This window comes from Patagioenas fasciata, chromosome 8 (assembly GCF_037038585.1).
Source record: "Patagioenas fasciata isolate bPatFas1 chromosome 8, bPatFas1.hap1, whole genome shotgun sequence".
NCBI classification, from domain to species: Eukaryota; Metazoa; Chordata; class Aves; order Columbiformes; family Columbidae; genus Patagioenas; species Patagioenas fasciata.
This window is the reverse complement of record NC_092527.1, coordinates 22,205,500-22,230,028: the sequence shown is the minus strand read 5'-3', so window position 1 is coordinate 22,230,028 and position 24,529 is coordinate 22,205,500. Positions and strand designations below refer to the sequence as shown.

Here is a 24,529-nt window from a genome sequence, read left to right as displayed (position 1 = left end):
ATGGGTATTGCTGTTTCTATTTGGATGTGGAGTAGGTCAGGATTTCTTTCTCTCACTGGCTCTGCCTTTTATGAGGGCTCAGAGGTGTTATTCTGCTTTTAAGCTAGGGGATATGCATCATAACAGGTTTGTAGGCATCTGATTAAACCTTAATGAGGTGGTTATTGTGTATGAAATGTCCATCAAATCTTGACTGCCTTCTAGTCCTCTCTTAGATGCTTTAGAAAAGGCTGTTATGAAGGTCAGGTACGCTTCCACGCTTGGTTTCCCAAAGGAGTTGTTGGGGTTTTTTTGCTTTGGCTTTTGGTAGCTAGTGTGGGAAGAGAGAGGCCTCAAACAGAAGAGTTGACCTTGCAAGCAGATCAAAACTATCCTAGAGCTTGGAACAACTTTACTAAATCCCAGCAAATAAAAAAAAAATAACCTCACTAGCTGATTCTCAAAGATACTTACAGCTCTTCTCTGCACAGCCCTCTCTTGTTTGTCAAACTGATTGCTACCCATGACTGGGCCCCTTCTTGTTTGGGGACTACCTCTTACAATTTGAAACATTACAGTCATGTATGTCATATCACTATAGATTCCTTCATATACCAATAAAGGCCTTTACATCAGCTCATGCAGAGAGATTCCAAATTACTTTAGTAATGATTTATAGTTATTATAGGAATCAGCATTTAAAAAAAAAAAAGAGTTTGCATGGTGACAGACCACACAGATTGCTGCATATTGCAAGCCTGTAGCTCTTTCATTGCATGGCATTTTGCAGTTACCCATCCTGTATTATACATTGTTTATTAACCTTCCCATTCTTAAGATCTCATTTACTACTGAAATGTAGCTGACTCTTGGGTGGATCATGGCAGATGTTGAACAATACAACAACAGTGAAATTTTGCTGTGCCATATCCAAATGAAACCACAGGAGAATTAAGATATGCTGTGGGTACTCACTCAGGCTGGATTTTGTTCAGGACAGCCAGGTTAATGTCTGCACTCTTGCAAAAAATGCCATGGGAATTTTAATGACTCTGAGTGATTGGAGCCTTTGTTTTATGGCACATCAAAAATGGCAGCTCTGAAAACACTCTGCTTGAGCACTGGTTTAGTGCTGACTCAGAAGAGCTTCCAATAACATGATTCACTAGCATCTGCCTCAGGGGCAGGCACAGCCTTCTTTGACTTGCTAGGTTAAGGTAGAGTGTGCATGAGGGGGAAATACGGTGGAATGAAAGGAAGGGAGAGTCTAGAGCAAGGGAAATGGAAGGAAAGGAGGTATTAATTGGCATGTTAGTGGGGGACCAAGCCAATGGAACCCAGCAGGCTAAAGAGGAATTCAGATTTTCTAGACTGTGCATTAGAGGTGTCCATGGCCTGATGAAGATCTGCCGAGTCCTAGTGCCAGTGGCCTCTCGGGTGCCAGTGTGCTCCACTGGAACCTCGGGGATCTCCCAGAAACTGGGAGATGGGGCTGGATGGGGACAGCGCAGCTGTGTGCTCCCTCATCTCTAGTGGTCCTGATAGCAGCGTTGATTTGCATGTCAGGCAAAGCACTGCTTGAGAAAAAAAAACCCTCTGAGTGTGGCAGTGTCAGCGCTCGCTGTTGTTCGACAGTGTAAAATTAAATTAATAAAGCCCCCAACACAGGAAAACATAACAGGAAATTAATGGCCTTTACTGTCGCTCTGATGCAGTCATTTGCAACCCTGCTTTCCGCACCAAAGACTTCATAAATGCAAGCAGTTTCTCTAAACAAGCATAGTTAGGGCTGCATGCGATGTAATTTTTTGCATTGCTGCTGTCCTTTGGAGCTAACAAAAGCCGCCCTTTTTATGTGCTCACCAAAGGGATCCTGCCAAGAAGTAGCTCCCCAACAAATGCGCGTACGAAGATGAGGGGAGGGAGCTAAGTCATGCCAATGACGCTGAGAACATCTTCTGCCCTGGCAGAGGGAACAGCATAGTGGCAGTAGCTCTCCCAGAGGGTTCTGCACTGAAGTCAATGTTGTGGACACCACAAGAGCATAAATCAGGATAACCCTTCCAGTAAATTTCAGGATGTGTAAATCAGTATAACCACTGAATGCAAGAGACTTGCAGATTTACACTGATTAGGGCAGGGGTGTCAAACTCATTTTCACGGGGGGCCACATCAGCCTTGCAGTTGCCTTCAAAGGGTCGAATGTAAGACAGTCCTAAAATTACATTTGGCCCTTTGAAGGCAACCGCAAGGCTGATATGGCCCCCCGTGAAAATGAGTTTGACACCCCTGCCCTAGAGAATCTGCCCTGCTGTGTGGCAGTTCTACTTGCTACTCCGCGAATATAAACAAAGGGAGTGTGCTGGGTCCTGGGGACAGCTGCTAACATGCCTCATCTCCACACCTGCACAAGCTGTAGTGCATGTTGGACACACATGTGAGGCAGCCGTTTCCGGCTTAACACCTAGAAAGGCCTTTACTGGTGTATTCAGTATGGCCGGATGTGCTGATTATTACTACCTAATGCACAAACCTAAGTCTGTACAGACTTAGTTTCCCAGATGCTCTGGGCTGAATTTGCAATCATAAACTTAGATGCTGTAGTAAATACATATGATTTTCGTACGCATACACACACTTGCTTCTTTAAATGCACATTTGCATGCTCCCATGATAATCCAAGACAGATCTGAGTACACACTTCATTACACATTTGCACACACAATTCATTTCATTTACATTCTCATTGAGCATTGCCATTTTGCTCATGTAAGCCCTGCATTTAAGCTGCACTGCCCAGCCCTGCTCCATCTGAGGTGCTCTGTCATTCATAACCCCTGTGTGGAAGGCTCTGCAGCCCCCCAGCTGCCAGGCACCAGCTCACATCTCGCTCATCCTCGGTCAGGCACACTCGCTTCCCTGCATGAGCAGCCTTCCTTGCTCAACAATTCCTCATCTGAGCTATATCCACATCTCAAAACATAAAATCCCTTTGTTTCTGAGCCTTTCTGCTCTGCGCCTGGGCATGTAAGTAACAAATACACACAATTTATGTGCCATTGACACACTTCAATTACAGAGACACATGGACAAGCACAGTACCATCAATTTGCATACTCAGATTCAGGCTTGTGGATCCCCTTGAGGCAAATGGACACAGGAATCTGAAGAACTGCAGAGTTCACAAAGGCTGATACACTTCTGTGAGGTGATATTCCTCCAGCACTCATCTCCCAATATCCCTTTTTCTGCAGCATACTGTACATAACCCGAACTTGCACCATATCTTCTTTCACTATCACAGTGTAGATCCCTGGTAACATTTCTTCTCTATGCACTGTTGAATATTTCTGGCCCCTTCCTTGCTCTGTCATCTCTATCCTGCACTCACCTGGGATCCTTTCCACTGAATCTGAGGTTCACCTTTCCTCCCACCAGTTCAGTTATCGCAATCAAAGCTCTGACAATTCATGCAGCACTTCTACATGCTGCCATACAGAACTGACCCATCTAGAGATGACTCCTCTCACACTGCTCAAAAGGCTGCAAAAATTCTTCTGGAAGGAGATGTAAACTCCTGTAAATTTTACAGCCTTCCTTTTCCAAACCCTACTGAATAGGGCAAGAAAGTTTCACAGGGAAAATGATCCCCAGATTAGGGCTGCCAGTCCTTGCCCTCGTCCCTGCTGTGGGGAGCACAGCATCAGTTTAGTAATCATTGAGGATGCAAACAGAGTCTCTAGAAACATCATGATATCCAGAATGGGTCAGCTTGTGCAGACCAGGACACCAATACCAGACACTTCTGACCCTGTGAAAACGTGTGATCTGCTCTCTCAGCTGAAGTCTTTGTCCTTGATCTCTCCCTTGGCTGGGGATAGGCTCAGGCGCAGATGCAGGAGGTCCGCTCTTCGCAGCAGGAGCTCCATGCCAGGGTCTGAAGCCCAGGTCTGGCAGTGGTGGGCTCCATCCTGGACCTACGCCAAACGCAGTGTCAGGGTCTGTGCAGCGCTGGCTGCCATGAATGACAAGCACCGGCTATTGATCGTGTTCTGAACTCGGCCCAGCCGATAGAAGGTAATTAATGACTCCATTTGCCTCAGTACCGAGGAGAACAATTGAGTTTGAAACTGCAACAACTGGCAGTGCGGGGAGAGGCCCCCCGGGACCTCCGGGAGAGCTGCCTGACAGCCCAGGCTGCACGGGGACACCGGAACACATCAGAGGGGGAAAAAAGAGAAGGGAAATCGGATAAAGGGAAAGAGCAGTCTTAACACAAGGGCTGACTTGGGCAAGGGCAGCACACGGAGTCGTGAGTGCCCAGAGGGTGGGACAGGGCTGCTCTGAGTGAAGCACCCCAGCAGGGACGGTGACAAAGCAGGCTGCAGGAGAGGACAAGGTGGCCTTGGTGGTGCATTTCAGCAGCTGGCTCAGCACCACTGCGTTAGACAGATGCATTTCCCTTGGAGGCTTTGACAATTAGATGGGTTCTGCTGTGTCACCTGGCTGGCAGTTCTCATGCCAGTCACATTCACTTTTATGATGACTGCGATTTTTATTGGTAATGCTTCGAGGCTCCAGCTGAGATTGGGGGGGCCCTCAGGCAGACTTGTCATGGGGTAATAGCCCCTGCCCCAAAAGGAAACAGTATCTTCATGTTTGTGTGCCAGCTGCACAGCTCCTCATGACCTTCCTACGTGTTTCTGTGCATAAAGGTGTTCCTATGTCAGCAATACTTCTGAATTATTTGTTGAGATGGCCCCTTCCCGCCCTGCCCAAGGGTGCTCTGTGTCACCAGTAGCCAGCTAAGTAACTGCATTACTCTGCTTTATGCTGCTTGTACGTGATGGTGTCTTTGTGACTTCCAGACCTGGGAATGTCTCTTTGTTTTGGAGCTATTTAATGGGCATATTCCCTGTGTCAGATGTAGTTAAGGTTGTTCCTGTGTCCTTTGCACAGCATTTCCTTGTTATCTGTCAGGATGCTTCTGTGACACTCATGGAGCATTTCTGTGTCTCGTGTCGAAGGTTTATGCTGAACAGTGGCTGTGTGCACTGCCTCGGCAGCCCCTCGAGAGGAGAGATGTTTCCTGTCACATGTGCAAGGCCAGTCCTGATCAGGCTGACAGCAACTTGTGAGGGACACAGTGACCAAGGCCATGGTTCACCTCTCAAGCTGTTTGTTAAGATCCTTCTTGTTTAAGAGAGAGGTGTCCCTGTGTCACAGTACCACAGAGTTTCTCCCGCCAGCAAAAAGGGAATTGGGAAAGGCGATGATGCTTCCTACAGGCACAGCTGGTGCAGTTACCGAGGTGGCATCCCCAGACTCACCCTGCAGCTGAAGCCTTGCTTCACCACAGTGCCCCTTCCAAGAGTTGCTTTCTTGGCAAACCCCCATCCCTTTTACTCCTAGAACTGTTCTCCATCTGTTGAAGTGACTGTTGCCCACCACATTGCCATTCTTCATGAGATCTGCTTGTCTTTCCCAACCCAAATTTTCCCAATGAGCCCTCCCTTCACTTTCACCCACAGCCTTCTGATGGTTCCCATCTCTTCCCCAAAGTCCTCTCTGTTCCTTACTGCCACCTTTGCTCATATCCATGCAGTTTTCAGCTCCCATACTTCGTGTATTACAATATTTGAGGCTTAGTTGAGCTCACAGAGTCATACACTTAGATGAGAATTGCAACTTTGATCTAAGACCAGATATAAGTGTCTGTCCCTCGCAGTTTCAGAGAAAAAATGAAAACCCATCCTCTATGGGTTCTGACATCAGAAAACAAACACAGGGGATTTACAGTCTTTTGGTTTTGAAGAAAATATAATGATCCATGACGGTGAATGTCTCAGCATTATCAACACAAAACATATAAATCTGTCTTTCAGGATCATCTCTGTGAAACTTTCTCTGCTTCAAAAGTAAAATCCATATGCACAGCTCATATTATTGCTCTGTGACGTTTGGGATTTGGGTGCCTTACCATTATTAAGTCCAATCGTCTACACAAAGTCCACCTGCAGGTAGCCTACAGGCGTCTGTCTAAAGTTTGTTTTCTTTTGTAGATTTAAAGCCTAGGCCATGGCAGAGTGCCTCTCTGTGCCCCATGTCCACAACTCCCACCTCAGCTAAAGCATTGCCTTTCTCCTTACAACTTTTCCGCCTCTCCCTATCTATTTGCTTGCTTTGATCATTCTGATTTCTTATCTAACCCTTCCCTTTTTCCTCCCATCATCCTTTTCTTTCATTTTCCACTGGTCATACAGGTCCTTTCTTTACAGCTGGTCCTGAGTTTCCTAAATGCATATACGCAGTTACGTGAGCACGCACACACACACATGCTGACACAAATAAATAAATAAATAAATAAAAAGGTCAGTGAGCAGAGCAGCAATAACCCCTAAAACAGTACTATCAGAGGGACATGATTGATCAATTGAATTCCATAGCGGCTGAAAAATGTGGGATTAAGTAGTGTATTATACGCACAATGAGTTGAGGCATGATGTTCATTTCAAGTTCATTTCGCCAGCCCTCTGCCACCAGATCAGGCAATCAATAGGGGCAGCAGATATCATATATCACCTCTCTCCATGCTAGGGAGAGAGCACCATAATCTCTCGCAAATTTAGAGTGACAGATTTGTCAAGATCTGAAGGGCCTCTGAATAAATGAAGGAAAAGAGACTCCTACAGCGACTTGGGAAAGCTGTGGTTTCAGCCGCTTCACACAAAGGCATGGCCTGTGCACACACGGGAGACATGCGTGTCTGCAGGCAGCCAGGAATTGCAAATACATGTGCATGTGTGCACTAATCTGTGCAACCATGCAGGGCAACTCACTAAGGGTAAAATCCAGTTTAATGACAATCAATGGAAGTTTTACCATATACGTGAACACCTGTCCACTCACACCAAACACCACACATAGTGTAGGGCTGCCATCCTTGAAAATCAAATATAGCCTAAACCAGCCGCCACAGACAAATGGCTGCTCAGACATGTACAGTGATGCAGAATCTAAAGAATACCAGAACAATGATCTCCAGCAAAAGCACTCATGTGTATTAGCATCACGGTGTGCACAGTCACACACACTGACTGACACATGTGGAAAAATCCTGAAAGGCAAACAGATTCACAGGCTGCAGACAGGTTGAGACAAATGCTGATACAGGAACACACGTTGTTCTTTCTTTCCCCAAGCTTGGACCCAGGAGTTCTGTGCCAGTTTTCTACAGGGAGGACCAGACAGAAGTACCTACTGGAATTGGAAGCATGAGCCTTGAGCTACCCTAGTCCTCCTGAAAGCCACCCCCTGCCGTAACAGCCTAATCCATCTAGAACACAAAAACTGCAGTGACACTCACAGTGTGCAGTCCACCAAGCCTGATCTTTGCTTTGTTTTCTCGTAGTCAAATGTGTCATGAACTCCAGCTTTCAGGAACTTGAGAATTTTCCCTTGTGCAAATAAGCCTGAGGAGAGGAGAAAATGCCAGGGATCAGTGCCAGTAAACAGCCTTGCTCTGGCTAGGAGTGGAAAAAAAAAGAGAGAAGAGGCTACTCAAGGGAAGGCTGCTGGCTGGGACAAATCAATATGTAATACTTTCTATGGTCTTGCAAGTGGTACTGTACTACGTTACTGTATATAATGTACTATTGATTATATCATATCGTATAATCACCTATAAACGGATATATCTCATAGCCAGAAGGCAGCAGGCTCAGTTATAACTCTAGGCCACCAGTTGGGCATTAACTGTGCCAGGAAAATACTCATCTTGGCACTATTCATGAACTAAAAGATGAAGCTGCGGATTGTCATGGTTGTGGCTGTTTCACAGTGAATGCCACTCCAGGCTCCCGGGAGCATCGGCTGCCCACAAGCACCTCGCAATCGCACGGGGGAGAGAAAAGGTCTATACAGACCACTCAACCACTTTCTTGACAGGCAGTAAGTTTCTGAGTTTCACAGATTGGAAGCCACCAAGAAAGGCTGGAGTACGAGGAACAGAAGTGAATAAGCAGGGAGGTAATTGCAGCACAAGAGAGAGAACCTGATCTTAGATTAGACGGGGTGATAATCACACCATCAAATTTGTGCCTGCTGAAGCACAGTAGGTAGAGATTCAGGTATGGAGGTATATGAGCATGGATGAGACAGGATTATAGCCAGTCTCACCAAAGTTAGGCTAAAAGGTGACAGCAGAAAGATACTCAGCACAGTTGGAGAAGATTATAATGAGCAGACTTGCCTGAGATGAGATGAGATGAGAGATTATGACAAAGGAAGATTCACTTCAGCTGGGACAGGAGGTTATAGCAGACAGACTCACCTTGGATGTGACAGATGCTAATAGCAGGAAACTCACTTCAGATAAAAAGGGGTTATAACCGAGATAAATGCACCTCATTTGACTTGGGGGATAACAGGGAAAAAAACCAAAAAACCAAAAACAAAAAACAAACCACCACACCCAACAAAAAACCAAAACAGGTGGGTGATAAGATGGTTTTTCACAGACAAAGATTCAGTTTGGGTGAGGCAGGGCATTTATAATGGACTCATCTCTAAGGGAATGAGTGGGCTGTAAGAAATGTGGGAAAGCACAACAGAAAAAGACACACATGGAACACGGCAGGAGGCAGTGCAGTGAGACCGGATTGTCAGAGGTATATTACAGGGACAGCAATGCACTTCTGGGGATGCTTCTACCAGAAAAAAAAAAAACGCTTTTTTTCCTAGTAAGAACAAAGGAATACCAGGAAGGTCGATTCCCACTGAGTAGGACTAGGTTTTGTAATACAATAATTCATTTTGGATAGGAAGGGGCACTGACAAAGATTCTTCTCATTTTGGAGGGAGTTTTATAACAGAGTTATGGGTTGTGATAAATCACGAGTTACATGTAGGAGAATGGGACAGAGCTCTTAACAGAAACCAACGTATTTAGGATGGAACAGATGCTCCACAGGGAGAGACTTGTCCCTGGTGAAACATGGAATAAGAAACAGGATCATTCCTGTTATCTGAGGGGAATGAAAGACACATCTGGGGTATAACAGGACAAGATCAGATGAGAAGGAAATTACAAGAAAGCTATAACTACTATTGTGACTGGGGAGCTCCAAGAGAGGCTGACTCCCTTTCAAGCTGTAAGAGAGCCCTTTCTCCATTCCAGGCTTCCTCAGCCCTCTCCAGTACAGGTCCATCCTCAACACTCTGGTTTCTCTGTGAGCTACCTCTCCAGTAGCCTCCTAGCGATGCTAATTGCTGTGTTTTGCTCCCATTTTATGCTCAGCAATGGATATTTGGCAATTTTTAACACTGAAAATCAGCGGAACTGAAACTCATCTCCGAGCCGAGCACCATTCTTCACAGCCTCACTCATCCCGGGCAGGAGAGTCCCACCGAGGCCGTGGGAGCAGCCCGGCTGCCCCAGCAGACAGGAGGGGGCTCCCCTCAGGTCCCCGCAGCCTCTCTGTCCTGCAGGAGGGACACAGCTCCCTGGGTGGAGGCAGAGGGCCCCACTCTTTCCCACTCCATCCTTGTCCCACATCCCTTGCTGATCCGAGCCAGGGTGATGCTAACTCCCTGTTTTCTCTGTCTGTGCCCTGCAGATGTTTCCGAGGGCTCAGTTCCCAATGGAGATTCCCAGAGCAGCGTGGACACTTTGCGGAAGCACCTTCGTGGCGACACTTTCACCCAGCAGCAGCTGGAAGCTTTAGATCGAGTTTTTGAGCGTCCTTCTTACCCTGACGTCTTTCAAACATCAGAGCACATCAAATCTGAGCAGGTGAGGGTCTGGCCTGGTAATGGGGACCCACAGAATGATGGCAGGGAGATTCCCTCACCAAAATCCCTCTCTCCCTCTTCACTCAATATTCTCCCACTGACTTGTTACTGCACATGCATCACATTTACCTGTCACAACATTTTCTAGTTGTAAATACATCACCACACTGATGCACGCATATACACAAGCTCTACCTCCTCTCATGAACATGCACACGATGTTCTCCCTAAATCCCCATGTCTGCCTCTCCCTCTGCACACAAACCTGCAGGTATGCGGCATGTTTTTGCCATGCACACACAAACAACTGCCATACATGTTCACTGGCACAGAGCATTGCACGGAAACTCCTGCGCCCTCAGATCACGCCGGTGACCAGCGAGCCACAGGGTTAGGCTTTAACGGAGCATTTTCCATCGTGGTCCAAAGCCGAAGACTTGACTCCCATCTCCAACCTAGTTTTCCGCACTTATGTAGCTCTGCCCTCCTTTCCCTTACCCCCCTGCTCCCCCGGCCTTTTATCCCAAAAGCTGTTTGTCTTAATAAAATGAAAATCAAAAGACTTTTTAAACCGCCCCAAGCCATAAACCAACAAAGGAAGAGAAGGAGAGGCTGGCTGTGGACTCCCTTCATCCCAGAGTCCCTGGGTTTATTACAATGAATAACCTTTATTTACTTTCATTAGACTATTAAGCACCAGCACAGTCATTTTTCCCCCTGAAACTCTGAGCAGGGCCCATAAAGCAAATCCGAAGCCTAATTGAGTTCATTTTAATTTCTCTCCGATCACAGCGAATTACTCTGGTGATAAATCAGGGGGCAGGCTCACCCCCAGTAGAAGGCCTAATTTGCAGCTAATTACAAAACTGATTTCTACAGGAAGATCAATACGAGAAGGAATTGGAAATGACTAGGCAGTCCTAGCCAAGCAGGGACAGGGGCGGGGAGGGGGCAGCGTGTGGGGAGCCCGCTGGAGTGGGGGAGATGTGGGGAGGGGGTTGGGGAAGCGCATGGAAAAAAAAAAAACAGAGCAGAAAGAGCAGAAAATCAGTTTTAATTTAACGTAATATTAATCAGAGCAACTTTTCCTGCTGTTTTGTAGCCTTCTTGGTTTCTCCAGCTCCCGCATCTGGTCCGGAGGCTGCCACAATAAAAAGGCAATTACCAGAGCCTTTCGGACAGGACACCCTTTCAGATTCAATGGCTCTCCCCCTCCCACCCTTCTGTTAGCCATGTGCCTCCCCCCTCCCCAATTTCATACCCCAGTGCACAGAGTGACAGAGGCAGGGGATGAAGCTTCTTTGTTTGTTTTTAAAGAGCGAGGACAGAGGTAGCAGCAGAGGGGAGGCAGAGGACCCAGCAGAGAGCCTGGCTACACTGGGCCAGCACTGTCTGCTTCCTGCAGCCCACCTGTCCCAGTCACGTCATTGCAGTCCTCTGCCCAGCTGTCCTTGTCACCAGGGCAAACATCTCAGCCAAGAGGAGGGGAGGTGGATTTCCCATGTCTTCTCCCCTGGGGTGGCATAGGCAGCCATCCCCATCCCTATCACACTGAACGAAGGGTCAGTCACACCACAGATAATGGGCTAGATCCCTCATCCCGCTTCCCCTTCCCAGTGGCACAGAGGCGGGTGGGATAGCTCATCCTAGGAACCACCCCCCCCCCACAACCTTCGTGTCACTTCATCTTCTCCGTATCCTCCTCCTCCTCTTCCTCCATCTGTGCAGGGGTTTGCATCTCTCCTCTTCCTCCCCCTCATCTGTACACCCTTCCCTTTCTCCTGGCGCATCAATAGCGAGCTGTCTTTCTCCTCTCTTCCCCAGGGTAATGAGTACTCCCTCCCAGCTCTGACCCCTGGTCTCGATGAAGTCAAATCAAGTCTATCCACTTCTGCTAACCCAGACCTGGGGACAAATGTGTCAGGACCCCAGACGTACCCTGTGGTGACCGGTAAGCTGCTTGACCAAACAGCAGAACCAAGCTTTTTATTTATTTCCCTCATCACCATTAGCTTCTGCTTTTTCTGCTAATGCAAGAGATCCTTCTGTGGCAAACATGGAAAGAGACAGAAAGAATGTGGAGGGTGTAAGGGCTCAAGAGAAGCTTGAAATCCAGAGTACTGGCAGTTTTGGGTACACCTAGAGGTGCCCAGGTGTGAATCAGACAGGTAAACCCAGGTGTGGATCAGGAACTTGTGTGCCCAGATGGGGCTCAGGGATGGATGTTGGTGGAGGACAAATATGTCCAAATACACACTGTGATTTTTTTCTTTGTGTCTGAGAACAGGAAGGTCGTGGCTGACCCATGATCTGCACTTGGTTTTCTTGGAGAGAAATAATAATTTAAGCTTTATTCAGCTCTGGCATTTGGAAGGGGCATTTGCAATCTAAATACTGAGCTCTGCTGAACTGTGACAGCTAAACTCCCTCTTCCTTAAGCCCATGAGTCTCTAACAGCAGCTGGCAAAATAAATTTGTTCACAGCTTTCTCCCTTCCCTCACGTGCGGGCACATTAACCTCAGGAGTGTCAGGGAGAGTAGGAAATGAGAGCAAATGCAAGACAGTAAAGGAATCGAGATTCACAGAAATAGGAGTCAATTTCTGCAGCAGCTGCACTGGAGGTTGTATCTCCATGTTCTCCCGCAGAAGCCCCTGCAAACAGTCTCAGAGGTCAAAGCAGCTTGTGGCTGAGGCAGACAGTCATTGCTTGTTCAGTAAACACTGAGCAAAGGCATATTGTTGTATGCAACTTTGGGCTACCAGGAACTTTGGGACTGGGGCAGGATTAGTAACAGTTACCTCAAATACAGAGGATATCCAAGGTGAGGTCTGCAAAATGTTGTGGAGAACCATGGGCAGGTGAACTGCATGTTTAGAGTGTGTCTAGAAAGCATGACATCCTCAGATTTTTTTCATGGCTTTTACTGCTATCAGGCTTGATCCAGGATCTTTGTAGCCATGCAGTTTCTTAGCCAGCCAGAAAAAAAATGGCCCAGCTGTGGCAAAATTGTTCCATCTTTCATTGTATTTGCATATGGAAAAGAAAACTCAGCCGGTGTCCATCTACCATTTAGCAGATCTGCATTTCTTACAGGAAACACTTTCCTGTCTTTGGAGGGCAAAGCCAGTAGGAGAGCAGTACTGTCCCTCCTTCATGGGAGGCAGATCCCCATAGCTGGATGTAAAGGTGAGGTGCCTAAAATCAGAGTTTAAGGTTCAAATGGGCCGTAAAAATAATTATTTTTAGTCCTTCTGCCTAAGTGAAGAGGATGCATTCCAGCCTGTTAATATGAAAGCAGAATTCCCAAAGGCTGGGGACGCTGCACAAGCTTTGGACATGACTCTCACAAGGGGATGGCAGGAGACAGATTTGGCCTCACAGAAGTGGCTGTGGGTTGAGGCAGAAAATCATCTTCATGTCTCCCCCACCCTGTGCCATCCTCACTCTATTCCCTGCAACACTCCCATCTCAGCTCGAGAACATCCCCATCTGATCCATCTGGATCCAAGAGTGAGAAAAGTTCATTTCAGACCCAGCTTGACATTCCCAGGTGGCAACTTAGCACTAACATCTCAATCTGTATGCGACATTTCAATCAGCACAGAGTAACAAAAGCAGAACTATTAGTGTTGGGAGCTGTTCACTGGTGATAATGATGGGGAAACTCAGAAACTGGAAATGAAAACGGAAAAAAAACCCTCAACACCCTGAAAGGCAACAGGGAAAGAGGGGCAGAGAATTTTTCCTCTACACTTAGGCCAGGATCCAATGTTTGGATTAATGGTGCCATTACCCAAGAAAGGACTTCAGATAATGCTCATTCGTAAAATGTTTTTGCTGGCAATTAAATGGTTGCAGTTATTGATCTTCATTGATCTGATGTCCTCAATTTGCATAATCTATTAAAGATGAATGATTCATTATATATTTGCTGTGGGGCTGGGCAATGCTCTCAGGAAGGACCAGAGAGGTGAGGAACTCAGTGCTGCCTCTCATCTGCCCTGGCCAGGAGATTAAGGAGGAGGCTGGGAGCATGCCGATGTCTTTGATGTCACCCAGATCCCTCTCCCAGGAAGGGATATTGGAGTAATAGCAAGTATTGAATTGCTGGCTGCCTGTTCTGTGGCAACACTGTCATCTTTGAAATGCCTCTTTGCTCTTGTTCAGGGCAGTCTGTGAACCCAGGCGATATCTGGAACTAACGTGAAATAAAACCATCCAAGCAGGGTACCAACTCTGTGTGCAGTCACTTCAGGATACAAGATTTAGCTTCATTTGACAGGAAAGTCTCCCGAGCTCAGTCTTCCCCAACAAAAGACATTATCACTAGATCTTTCCAGACCAAAGCTGTCCGGCATTGGATTCATGCCCTTCTGAAGACTTCCCAGAAAGTCCTGCTCTCCATGGGTCACAACTAGCTTGCCTTAGCAAGCTCTTTCAGCTCACACCATCCTGAGAATATACACCTCCAAAAGCCATCAAAACCTCAGCAATATGTAGCTACCTAAAATCTTGGAATGTAGTGAGATTGTCAAGTACAGATGTTGCTGTCCCTCTGTCCATCTGTAAGCTTCTTGGAATTGAAGAGCTAGAAATGCTGCAAAACAAGCAGCCACCTTCCCAACGTGAGGAAGCCCTTTCCCAAAGTTCTGGGCATCTATCCAATGGCACCACTTAGCACCACAGTCACATACAGCACAGCCTTGCCCAGTACTGCCAATATCAAACACCACCTTTCAGACAATTATTCTATCTAATGCATCTTAGATGGTCCATTTATTATTCACATCTCCTAAATGAAGTAAACAAACACATTTGCTTACTATGGAGCAGACAGGTCACCCTTATTTCCTCCCATTAAGTACCTGCAAGGAATTTCCATGAATGAGCTGACGCTTCAGGGTGAGCTGAGCTCTGGGCTAGGAAACATGGTCCCACTGTCATTCATATAGAACAGACAATGTAGAAATTTGCCACTTCCTTATGAAGTATCAGAGAGAGAAAGCTCTTAAAAGCTGTCTGAGAACACCACCTCAGCCTCTCCTTCACACACAGGCCAGTGGGCCAGCTGCATCTTGCCTCGATGCCACATGGCCATCAGAGCTAGATTGGCATAGGTCCCTGACAGTTTCTTGGACAATATCTTTGGGCACACATCAGATTTCCTAGAAGCAAAGATCCAAGCTTGAACATACCAAGATAAGGCATGTATATGCAGTTGAACACCAGGACAAGAATTCTGTTGTTCAGAGATGTTCTACTTCAGTTATTTTTATTGAAGGCAAACAGCTCAGGCAGATGAGTACAAAACTGCACAGGGCTAAGGAAACACAGAGAACCTCGATAGCTTTCTTTTATTCAGTAGCTTCCACAGGTCTGATTTTGGAAGGTACTCAGTAGCTAACACCCAAAAGGTGAGCAGAGGAGAACCTCAAGATTTTGGCACTAGCAACAGGAGTATTTTAAAAGCACAAGGTTGTTCACAGAAGCTTTGAATCCTTTGAGAGCAACGGTTAAGATCCTTCTTTAAGCGCCATCAGAAGTCACATCTTTGGGAATAAGAATGCATGAAAGAAGTGGTGTGTCTTCAAACTATGTTCTGAGTTCCAGGGACTTAGATTCATAGTTTGGGAGCAGAGCCCTTTCCAACTCAATTGTCTAGCCCAGAAGTTACCCGAAAGAGAGGCAGCACTATGCAAAATAAAACACAATGGGCTTTTCATGTATGGCTTGAAACTTGCTTATTAACAGACTGCTAAAGAGGAGGATTTACCTACTAGAGGGATTGTAAAATTACAGCAAAGGTAAAGAAAAACTTTCCTTAATTCAATCCCAGTAGTTTTAACTAAATAGACTTGTTTGCCAGCCCACTACAATCAGTGCAAAGAAAAGACAAGCCCAAGAAAAACAAGGTAAAAAAAAAATCACTTCAGCAACTTCTGCTGTTGACTGAAATGGGAGGATGTGTCCCCTTCTCTTTCTGTGAGGAGGTTTCTGTTCTGAGCACTTCTGTGCTATGCTTGGCACCTCTCAACAGGAGCAAATAACTTTTAAAACTGTCATCACCCACCAAAACAGCTACCAGGCCCTGTATAGAAAATGTTTTCTCTTCTCTGGGAAATAAATTTTTCCCTAAAGCAACAAGGTGTCATCCACGGTGAGAAAACCTGATGACAACTCAAGATGTGTCAAAGGCATCAAAAAAGCACAAACCCCATCAATCTCACTTTGCACCAGACCTCCACTCCCTGGTATGGGGTTAGATTTCTTTTCAGTTTAAGTTAATTTTTCAAATTCACGCATGAATGTGTTTAAAAAAAAAATAATAATAATTACTTACATTATGTCTATTTACTATGTCTGAAAGACATACAAAAATAGTACTTAAACAGCATCTGATTTCTGTGAAAGTTTTCAAGACATTTGTGATGCTAAGCACAGAGAAATCATTGGCTGGACACCAGGATCTGAAGTTCTTCTGAAACAATAAACGATCTTTTGAGAACTTCAGCCTCCTGCCAGATGAAGAGATATTATTTCCTTTGTTTCAGCGTAGTGAAGGAACCGAAGAGAATTTTGTTCAGTTCAATAACCAGGTAATTCAAAACTAAGAAACAAACTAGGATTTGAAAAAGTTTGTTTTCCTCTATTGGTGAGTGAATTAAGCTTGGGGTGAAAGGATCAGATCTATTGGTTCTAAAATCAGCTCCATTTCCTCCTTATATATATATATCTTTTCCTTCATTTAATAAGTCATTTTTAATGCAAAACCTGCTTAGCTTGTTTTTGCTGTTCTAGTATATTTAGGAAGTCAAGGAACCTGAGGTCATTTTATTTAATTAGCATGAATAATTACAAATAGTGGTTTTAATTTAACTCTAATTTCCATCCAAATATAACTTGACACAGATCACAAGTAAAAAGTTAATAATCTAATAAAATAATAATATGGACTCATCGTTCACTATTTTCTCATATAATAATATGTAAAGACAAATTATATTAAACAACATAATAGCTTGAATAAATGTGCACAGATGCAGTTCACCTACTTCGCAAAAATTGAAATAACCACATTTAGCGTAAATTTTGTATTTGACAAAATATTTGTTACCAGCCATAAAATTCAACCTTTCAGAAATGTAAAACAAGTTGATACAGCTTGTTGTTTTAAATCATGATTAAATATGACCATTATAAGTTGTACTTATATCATTACTCTGAGGGGAGGAGCACTTCCTTCCCCTTTTCCTTGTTCGTACTGGTGAAAATTTCCTGCCTTGCTCCAATTTACTTCAGTCTCTGACACCAGGGAGCAATAGCTCTGGTCAGGGCTTGAGCTGACTTAAGAAAAGCTCTTCAACAAACTGCTAGGGGCCCCAGATTGTCTTTGATGACAGCAGATCCCACATACACAGACCCATGCCCTGCGGCACAGCACCCTGGCCGCTGCCACCAGCAGTCAGGCTGTTGGGAACATCCCTGGATGCCCCAATGCCCTGAAAAGGGAATGTGACAACCATTCATGTGGCTGCTGCAAGATTGTTACTATCCTGCCTCATGAAAATGAAGGAGATGTTTTCTGTGAGCAAGCCTCTCCTCTATTTAAGATGAGCAACTTGGCAAAAATAGAAGTCCACAGGACCTCCAAATTTCATCAACTGTTTCCCATCCCTAAGAAGAGATAGTATCTTCTTATCTGCTCAGGGAATTTGGAAAGGCAAAAGGTGTTACTAGTCTTCTGCAGGACCAAATGGCTGAGGGTGATGGATGGTCAGATGAATGATCCCTGGCACAGATAGGAGCAGCGGGAAGGAGAGGAATCACATAACAATTTCCACACACACAATGTAAGTTCCACTGAAAATAACTTTATGATGCTGAAGAAGGTGGCTCATGGGCTTGAAAACCATGTTCAAGTGAGGAACCCAGAAATTGATGAGCCCAAAAGAAATAATGTCTCACGTTCCTTAAATTAGCTTTTAAGTGAACAATGGCAGTGAATGACAATAAAGTCATGTAATTACAATAGCAGTGAGTTGGCATTCCCAGTCCGATTTCCCTCAGCAAGAGGACAGTATGTCAGGCTACCACACTCTACGCTGCTGGACAAAAAGGGACTTTTTAAGATAAAATAGTTATATTGTCTTTGCAACAATTCAGTTTTTGCCTTTCCTTTTGAAGCTAAATGAAGATTGCAACAAGTATGTCTGTGATTAAATTTTTGTGATGTAGATATTTTCCCACTGACAGCAAAGACTATGCTTTATATCTGAGTTAAGCAACACCTGTCAGCAGGTGTTAATAACTTTTTATGTCCATCAGCTGTACTGGATTTAATCAGGCCAGCTGCTTGTACAGTTGAAATTGCCCACTGCAGCCTTTCAGAGAACTGGAGAGCTTACAGCAATCTTTGGCCCTTCTTTGCAGGTTTAGTATTACTATGGGCTACCCAGGAAGATCTACCCTATCTTACAATCAGCAGAATATAACTGTGATGAAATCTTGAAGATACCTATAATGGGAACTGTGTGAAAAACTAACATGTTCTAGTTACATTTCCAAGTATATATTTCAAAAGCATCTTGTTTAAGGGGCAATATTCAAATCTCAGCCCACGAAGGAATACTTTAATACACTTTAAGGCAGAAGTAATTGCCCAACCTGATGGGCTGGGACTCAAGAAAGGGGACAAAGATATGAACTCTACTGAGATAACATTCAGCTTTGGCACAGGGTTCCTACACAAACTTGAGTACATCTTCTCTGGCAGCAGTTCCTCACAGACAAAACAGCGATCCCTAAGGGATGCTGTAAGGGTATCTGTTCTAAAGAGTGCAGTGCTCGGGTCATATAAATATTTGATAGAGACCCCAGGAAATGATGAAGAACACTAAACATTGTCAAGAGGGTGAGCAGTGTTGTTAATTGGCTGTGTACAAACCATCCTTTATGCAGGGATGTGCCATCTTGATATTCTTTGTTTACTGAAAAGAAAAGGAGCACTGGATGCAGGTAGCTTATCCTCCAGGAAGCCAGCAATGAAAAACAAGCAGTTTATCTAGTCCTGCAAACACCCCTACTTCCCTTCAGCAGCAGAGAGCACGATAAAAGCTGAGATGAGTCTCTGTAGGAACCCAAAGCTGTGAATCTTCCTCTCACCCTGTCTGGCTAAAATCCCTTAATTCGCAGGGGGAATTTAGGCCAGAGATCACCAGTTCTAGCTCTCCACAGGATAACAGAGGAGAGGGTTAGAAAGGAAGAAAAACAGCCATAACTCAACAAGTACAGTTGAAAAGAGAGGAGCAGGAGATGCAGAAAATATGTAGTCCTCTGCTATCTTTCCAGCTCTAATCCCACCCTGCTGACCCTTTCAAATTTTCCCCCACCATGACATTGTTACTTATAAACAAGGATATCATTTGGCATTTAGAAGATGAAAGGAGCCTGGGACAGGAATAGATTTCTGCTGCTTTGGGGTGGTTTCAAGCTCATTCCACCCCCCATTTCACTACAGGTCGGTATTCCAGCCTCAAGACATTCACTGACAGATACCTTGGGGTTGCCTGATTCAGCCTTTCTGAGGGACACCCCCCAAGACACAGATGAGCCAGTATGGCACTGCTCCACAGCTCCCTAGCATTAGCAGGACTTGGGATAGGAAAAGGCAAGTTCTCCATCACAAATACAAAAGAATTAGAGAATGGAGAAAATTAGATGTGAAAATAAAAAAGGTGCAGCTGAAGTTTGAGGTGGTTAAAATGAAAAATGGGACTGTGCCATTCACAGGTGGATAGATTAGATAGATAGATAGATAGATAGATAGATAGATAGATAGATAGATAGATAGATCGATCAATTGATCTCATCTACACTGACAGACTTTGGAGCTATAATTCATTGCTGGGGCAATTATTCCAGCATAGCAGTGGCAGGAGTTATATCAGAGACAGAATTCAGGTGCTTTTAGTCAGGGAAGTGTTGGACAACAAGGGAGTAAAAATTGGTGAATGCCAGCCACCAGTAAAGATACGTGGAATATAAGTTATATCTGTGCAGTTGCAGAGCGTAGAGGGATAGACAGATAGACACATAAAAAGTCTGAGTTTCAGTTGTGCAATCATTCACTGTCTGACCTTATCCTCGCCTCCTCTCCACTACTCTTAGAAAGAAGAGTGTTTAGTGTTATTGTGTCCTAGCCTCTTTGCCATGTTGCTGTTGACTTCTTTATTCCCCTGCACTAAGTAAGTGGTGCTGCCTCTGGAAGGTGCGAGGAATTTTTCTTCATAAGCCTTGATGTGTTCAAGAAAGGGCTGGGCTCATCTCCACGGTGAGTCTGACAGCGGCTTTAACAGCCTCAAAGCACCGGGACAAATAGCTCCTGGTCCCTTAACCCTTCTCAGCTTTGCAAGGCAAGGCCTAGCACTATTGTTGCCATTGCAAGGGCTTTAGACAGTCTTTCAGGCTGAAATCCTCTCGGTGGTGGCTGGGCAGAGTGGAAATCCAGGGGCTGGATCAGATTGGCCTAATGCTACAGCAGCTTAAGCGGTCTGTTTTACCAGAGATTATGGTTTCACTTACACAGAGCACCTGAAAAATGCTGTGGTTTAGGAAGGATTATAGCTGAAAATTCCATGCTTTAAAAGAGAAATAAAGCAGAGGAGGGACTAGGAAACCCACCATGCCTGGGGGCTCTGCAAACAGGATTAACCTCTGCCCATAGCACCTCTTGCTTCTGCCCACCCATGCTTCCCATGTCCATCTACTTCTCTGCCCCTTCCTCCCCAGTAGCTCCCCACACCTGCTCTCTCTTGCACATCATGGAGAGCTGAAAAAGTAGCCTAGAAAATGCCCAGGACCAAAGCATCCTTAGCTTATTTAGGTATGACTGTCAAATGGTTTCCTTGAAAAATATCACTTCATTTGCAGCCCCTGAGAGCCAGGGGAACTTTTAGCCTTCTGTGTGCAGATAGATCTATTCATCCAAATTATCTAGTATCAACATTATTTGGATAAAGGCTTCAGCACTCCCAGACTGCTGGTGGTGAATCTGCCTGTCTGCCCTGAAGGTAAATCTGTGCACTTCTTGCCACCTGATGACAAAGAAAGCAGGAACAAAATAGCTTTGGGGGTTGTCCATCTACAGAGACCAGCACTGGCACATGAAGGCTCACTGGTAGGATTTTAGGATACTAAATAGTTGTAAAAAGCAGAAAGTAGTTTCTAATGTGCTGCCTGCTCTGCTGACTTTAATTAACTGTGCAACAAGAACCAGATAGTCCAGCTTCTATTTCCCATATCCTCACCAAACAGACCTTCCTATAGCAAAAAGGGAGAAGAAATTACAATCCTCTCTCAGCATACTGGAGACCTCACATAAGTAAACTAAATAAAGAGGAACTGTGCACCTTTTGGCTGGGACTGATCCTTCCCAGTCAACTGAACCATGAACATATGTCTTTGCCACAAAGGAGTCCCAGTGATCAGAGACGTTTACTGACCATCCAGCTTAGAGGTACTTGGAGGAGAACACAGATGGCAAACTATCATTTCTGCCAGGTAGCAAACCTTTAGGAAACAAATGCCTCAGGATAAACACCATTCACAAATAGAAACTGCCCAGCCCTTTATTGTCTAGGTGAGCATTGCAGCCTCACAATAAGGTGCCTAGAGTTAATTAAGCCAGTTCTACATTAATGAAGTCAGATTTATGACCTCATTATATGTCACATTTATATTTCTCTGTATAAATCAAAAGCATCAGAACTAACTTATTTCATAGGCTATTGGCAACACTTGCCATCACAGCAGAGAGATGGCTTTCATTTATTGGCTTTAATTTGTTTACCCGAGGGTGGATGGTTTGCTATATGATTTGGATTGGATCTGATCACATCATCCATACTTCTCTTTCAGATGTTCAAATATAGGACTCTGTTACTGCTGACCCAACAACAGTGGGTGTTCTGGAGTATCGGTGCTTTAGGTTACAGAGTCCTCCAGTTCCCAAACCTCTTACCTGGCAGCCAAGTTAGGAGCAGTTGCAAAGCTGTATCTATTGTGCCTATGCAAATCTGCACATCAGAAATGGAGGCCCAATGCAAACAACGATCAAAATAAGACCTTTTATAAGTCTCCCACATTTCCTTTCCTCCATTATATCTCTCTGTCAAGGCATCTGTCTGGCAACACTATACTCTTAGAACAACAGTCAGTACTGACTGCTTTTATGGTTAAAACTCCAAAGTGTGCCACTGTGAACAAGATCAATTGATTGGTCTATCTGTCTGTCCACCTATTAATTGCAAAGTCCCATTTTTATTTTAACAACTTCAAACTTCAGCTGTGCCTTTTTTGTCATGCTTATAACCACACTGCTCTCCTGGGGAAGGTTACCTTGGGTTCGGAGAGACAGAGTGGTATAATTCCCTGGGCCAAACTGTGTAAGTGTAGCATCTTCATGCACCCTCGGCCAGCGAGAGAAAGCAGCAGGAAAGGGAGTACAGAAGCTTCAGAGCATTCTTCTCCTTCCCAACCCTACGCTTCTTCCTGTCCTCCCTCTCCTGCATGTCCCCTCCCTCACCTCTCCTTGTCCTGCATCCCATTCCTCCCACCTGCCACCGCACTCCACTCCCCCCATCTCCCGCTGCCCCTGCAGTCAGAGCCCAGCCCTCGGGTGCAGTTACTGCTGTTGTTTCAGCACTGGCTCCTCTGATCTACTTCTAACCTTTTTATTTTTATTTTTGTTTTAAAATTAATTTCCCTGTAGATTTTAACCACTCCATTTTCATTTACCCATTTTGTTCTTCCTCTCCTCCCTTCCCCACCCTCCTCTTCCTTCCCCTGTTCCCCGTGTCTGTCTGTGTCCATCCCTTACCCTACCACAGAAAACCTCTCCTCTCCCCTCAGTATAAAGCAAGAGCCTCATGGAGCCTCTCTCACCCCTTTCACTCCCACCACGCCGGTCGGCTCTGGGCAGGCTGATCTTCAGCCCTTCCACATGGCCCTTTCAGACGATGTGTCCACGCCTTGCTACAGTGCCTTCCTTCATCATGGTGCCCACTTTGGGCAGTCCAGCAGCCAGCCTCTGATAGCAGGTAACTGGCCTTGGCCACAAACTCAGCGGGAATGCTGCAGGCAAGGGGTTCAGTTTCACCTCACGGGGAGACCAGTAAATGCTGCAAGCTCTTTGAGTGCAAGTGGGAACCAGAGCAACCATGTTCCAGTTCTGTGTATGCAGCATGTGTTCTCAGCTCCGTGGAGAGTCACAAAAAGATTTCATGCCTGTCTTTCATCTTTTAGAATAAAATGGGAAAAGAAGCTGTAACTACCTAGAAATGACAGGGTGTCCCAGTTGGATGGGTCTGGGACTTAGTATAGAAACACTCGTACAGCAAAATCCTGTGTTGCCTCAACATCCATAATTCCCCTGAGTACTGTAAGACCCAGCAAGGGTCCTGTGTGCTGGCCTAAGGTGGGTGATAGCAGTTTGAATAACTGGGCCAGCTCTAGGACTGACAGGGTCATTTAGCATGGGTTGTACAAACTACTGAGTTGGATAAATATGTAGGCAGTCAGTGCCTACATAGCTATGTTGTGAGCAATATTTGAGTCGCCTGGTTTGGCAGTGTCAACGTGAGCTGGTGCCTTCACACAGCAGACCAAGTAGTTAAGAAACAGGGCATCACGTCTGAATGTCAAGACCAGGAAAGGTGGGTGAGACACTATGTCTTACAGCCAAAGGAATACAGACCTGAGGTAGGTGGCCTTTAAGGGAAGGATAGAAGTGGGAAAATAGGTTGCAGAAGATGGCAGCACTTAGGAGCAGCAGGCTGAAGGGGAGGAAGGAGAGGTTCCAGGTAGGTACTAGGGGAAACTCCTGTGCAAGGTGACTGAAGCAACATTGCTGCAGAAGCTCAGGCGTGGCTCAGATGAAACAACAGGTATCAATTTAGGTGACTACTGAGGCTGCTGTCACTCCGCTGTCAAATAACGTAATTTGAGCTTTTCCAGAACAAAGTCTTAGTGCAGATCACAGTTCCAAATGTGCAAGAAACACATCTTACCTCTGCCTCCTTCGTGTTTCTATAGTATTTTTCTCTTTTGACCTAACATCCTCCCTTTGTCTCGTCAGGAAACCTTGTCTAAATCTCCCTGTAGGAAAGCGGCAAGTAACAGTAGAGAAGACTTTTGTGTTCACAACACTGTCTTGCTCCAATCTTACTGCGTCCAGCAAGAGCCTCTGAGCTTTGGACACTTCCTAAGACAAGTAGTCTCCTGACAGACTCTCTCCAACAATGTATCTCTCTGGGGATGGTGACCACACTGTAGCCTAGAAGGCACTGTGTTTCAGGAGAGGCACTTGCCTTAAGACCCTTATGGAGAATTAAAAATGGGACAAAGAGTCCAAAAGCTTAGTATCAAGTGATGAAGGTGCTTTTCATCACTTAGAAGGCTCTTCAAGAAGGGAGAATAACTGTAGTTGGAAGCATGTTATGAGCAGGACAGGTGCTAGCTTTGCCATAGTCCTGGAATTCAGTAATTTAATAATGCTGTCTACCTGTTGGTAATGAGAGGAGGTAATGGAAGGGGCCTGCTTTACATAAGAGCATTTTAAGAGTCCCTCTGTGGGACTTGTATTCATGTTGCTGATACTGTACTTGTTTGTTATCTTCTTTTTCAAGACTGGGATTTTGACAGATGATCACTTCCCAATGAATTTTCCACACTGAGTTTTGAACATCAGCCTCTGAATG

At 45.2% G+C, this 24,529-nt stretch overlaps 1 protein-coding gene across 13 annotated transcripts in view; it reads left to right on the top strand.

Annotated features, from left to right (window-relative positions):
- PAX2 (paired box 2) overlaps window positions 1-24,529 on the top strand; it is a 96,431-nt gene that overhangs the window by 62,034 nt on the left and 9,868 nt on the right. For 4 of the 13 annotated variants that reach the window (XM_071811898.1, XM_071811896.1, XM_071811899.1 and 1 more), the window contains 4 exons: window positions 9,597-9,772; window positions 11,596-11,722; window positions 12,867-12,959; window positions 22,661-22,870. In XM_071811898.1, the coding sequence (XP_071667999.1) occupies window positions 9,597-9,772; window positions 11,596-11,722; window positions 12,867-12,959; window positions 22,661-22,870 (606 nt within the window). Of the gene's footprint in view, window positions 1-9,596; window positions 9,773-11,595; window positions 11,723-12,866; window positions 12,960-22,660; window positions 22,871-24,529 lie in introns of those variants that run through there. The other 9 variants (XM_071811900.1, XM_071811902.1, XM_071811901.1 and 6 more) reach the window with 4 other exon arrangements.